This window comes from Apium graveolens, chromosome 5, assembly GCF_009905375.1.
Source record: "Apium graveolens cultivar Ventura chromosome 5, ASM990537v1, whole genome shotgun sequence".
NCBI lineage: Eukaryota > Viridiplantae > Streptophyta > Magnoliopsida > Apiales > Apiaceae > Apium > Apium graveolens.
In genome coordinates, this window is record NC_133651.1 from 262,492,794 (window position 1) to 262,494,696 (window position 1,903).

A 1,903-nucleotide genomic window follows, 5' to 3' on the forward strand; every position below is an offset into this window, starting at 1 on the left:
TTCATTTTTGTACACTAAAATGGTCTGTCTAAAAGCAACACAGTGTTCATTCTCACATAAGTTATTAAGACTTAAAGCACAAACAATTGGGAATTTTACCTTTGAAGAAGATTCTGCCCATGATTTCTGCTTCCAGAACCCCTAAAGCCTTGCTTCCTTCTAAACCTGATGTTACTGAACATCCCTGCTAGGTTGCCTATAATAGGATCTTCCATACTTTGCAGTTCCTCAGTGGTGTAGTAGTCACTTGGATTACCAAAGAGGTTTCCATCTTCCATCTCTCAGCTTCAAAGAGTGTTTCGGCTTTAGACTTAGGCTTTTCAAAGTCAACACGTTCACGAATAGATGAAACCTTATTCTCCAACTGGTGAGGTAGGACCAACATAAACTTCATGTTGACTTCTCTTTAAGGATAATTCTTGCCATGAATACTCAATTCATTTAACAACTTATTCATTCTTTCAAAGACTTGAGTTATACTTTCTCCAGGCAAGGACTTAAAAGCCTCATATTGTAAAGTCAAGATATCCAGTCGATTTTGCTTGACATCTTCAGTTCCTTCTATAATCAGTTCTATGGTCTCCCACATGTGCTTAGCACTTTTATAGACCATAATTTGGTGACTCATATCATCATCCATCGAATCTACCAAAATAAGTTGCAGACCTTCATCCAAATCAATTAATTCCTTATCAACAACAGTCCATTCCGATTCAGGACATGACATTCTTGCATCAAGAATCTCTGGATGCTCCTTCGTAGGCACATGTCTTCCGTCTCTTAATGCCTTCATATAATCTGGATTTGAAGCCCGAATATATAAAAGCATTTTCTTCTTCCATAGATTATATCTCGATTATCAAATTGAGGAACCTTAATACTACTAACTTTTTGAGTACTCATCTTTCCATATCTAAGAAAACTTCTCAATATACCATCTCAAAACACAAACACCCAGTCAGTCAGCAATACCAAAACAGTCAAGTCAAAACCAACAAACCCAAAACCAGATCTACACACCAAAAGCATTCCCAGAATCCGTTCAACCGAAATCAATAACAAAACTTGCTAATCTAACGGGTCTGATCTATATATCGATCAATAAGCTCTGATACCAATTGTTAGGTCCAAAATGTACATACATGTAGAGAATGTATGTATGTTCTTCATTTTTTGACAAATAATGCATCAGAAAATAAAACTTAAAACAAAATAAACAAACAAAAGGAGATTCAGGGAATAATTCTTGAATTAAGAAATTAAACCGCAAAGGGTTGCTCACACCGTTGAACAAATATTCAAAATTACAAATAGATAAAGCCAATATAAGTTATAAGATATCAAATATATGTATTATATCTATCACTCTAAAGATCTAAAGCTCTTATCAAATGGTATTCAATAAAATCAAAGAAGCTTTAAATGATGAGTGTATCTAATGTGTAAGCCTTTAAATGATGTGAATCAAATTGGACATGACCTCTCCTTGTCGAATCAAGCTTTTTAAAGTGCTGAATATATTTTGTAAGAGCTTCGCTATATTCAAGAATGGAGAGATACAAAACCAATCTGCATCTAATTATTTATGTAGCTTGTAGGTTGAGGAGAGAGATAAAGGACACGTGGCACTCTTATAACCAAGTATTCCAATTTGACAACTTGCAATATTAATATAACTTGCGTCCCTGTGCTTTATTTCTTTTCTTAGTTATGCATAAGAGAGAAAAAAATAACTTGTCTTGAGCCTTTACATCCTTAGTGGAGACTACTAGTAACAAGGAGGGTTTTTCCTTAGCCAAGAGCTAACTTGTGAGCCACGCTTCTCCTTGTGAGATTTACTTGTGAAAAGAACAGCTTCTAGAGAGTCAAAGTTATGATTATAGTCACCAAGGAAATTACTTGC

General features: G+C 34.9%; 1 protein-coding gene across 1 annotated transcript; it reads right to left on the minus strand.

The window, feature by feature from the left end:
- Positions 1-406: 406 nt before the first annotated feature.
- Positions 407-793, minus strand: LOC141660919 (uncharacterized). The gene has a single exon (XM_074467899.1). The coding sequence runs from the start codon at positions 791-793 to the stop codon at positions 407-409; it is 387 nt and encodes a 128-aa protein (XP_074324000.1).
- Positions 794-1,903: the final 1,110 nt, after the last annotated feature.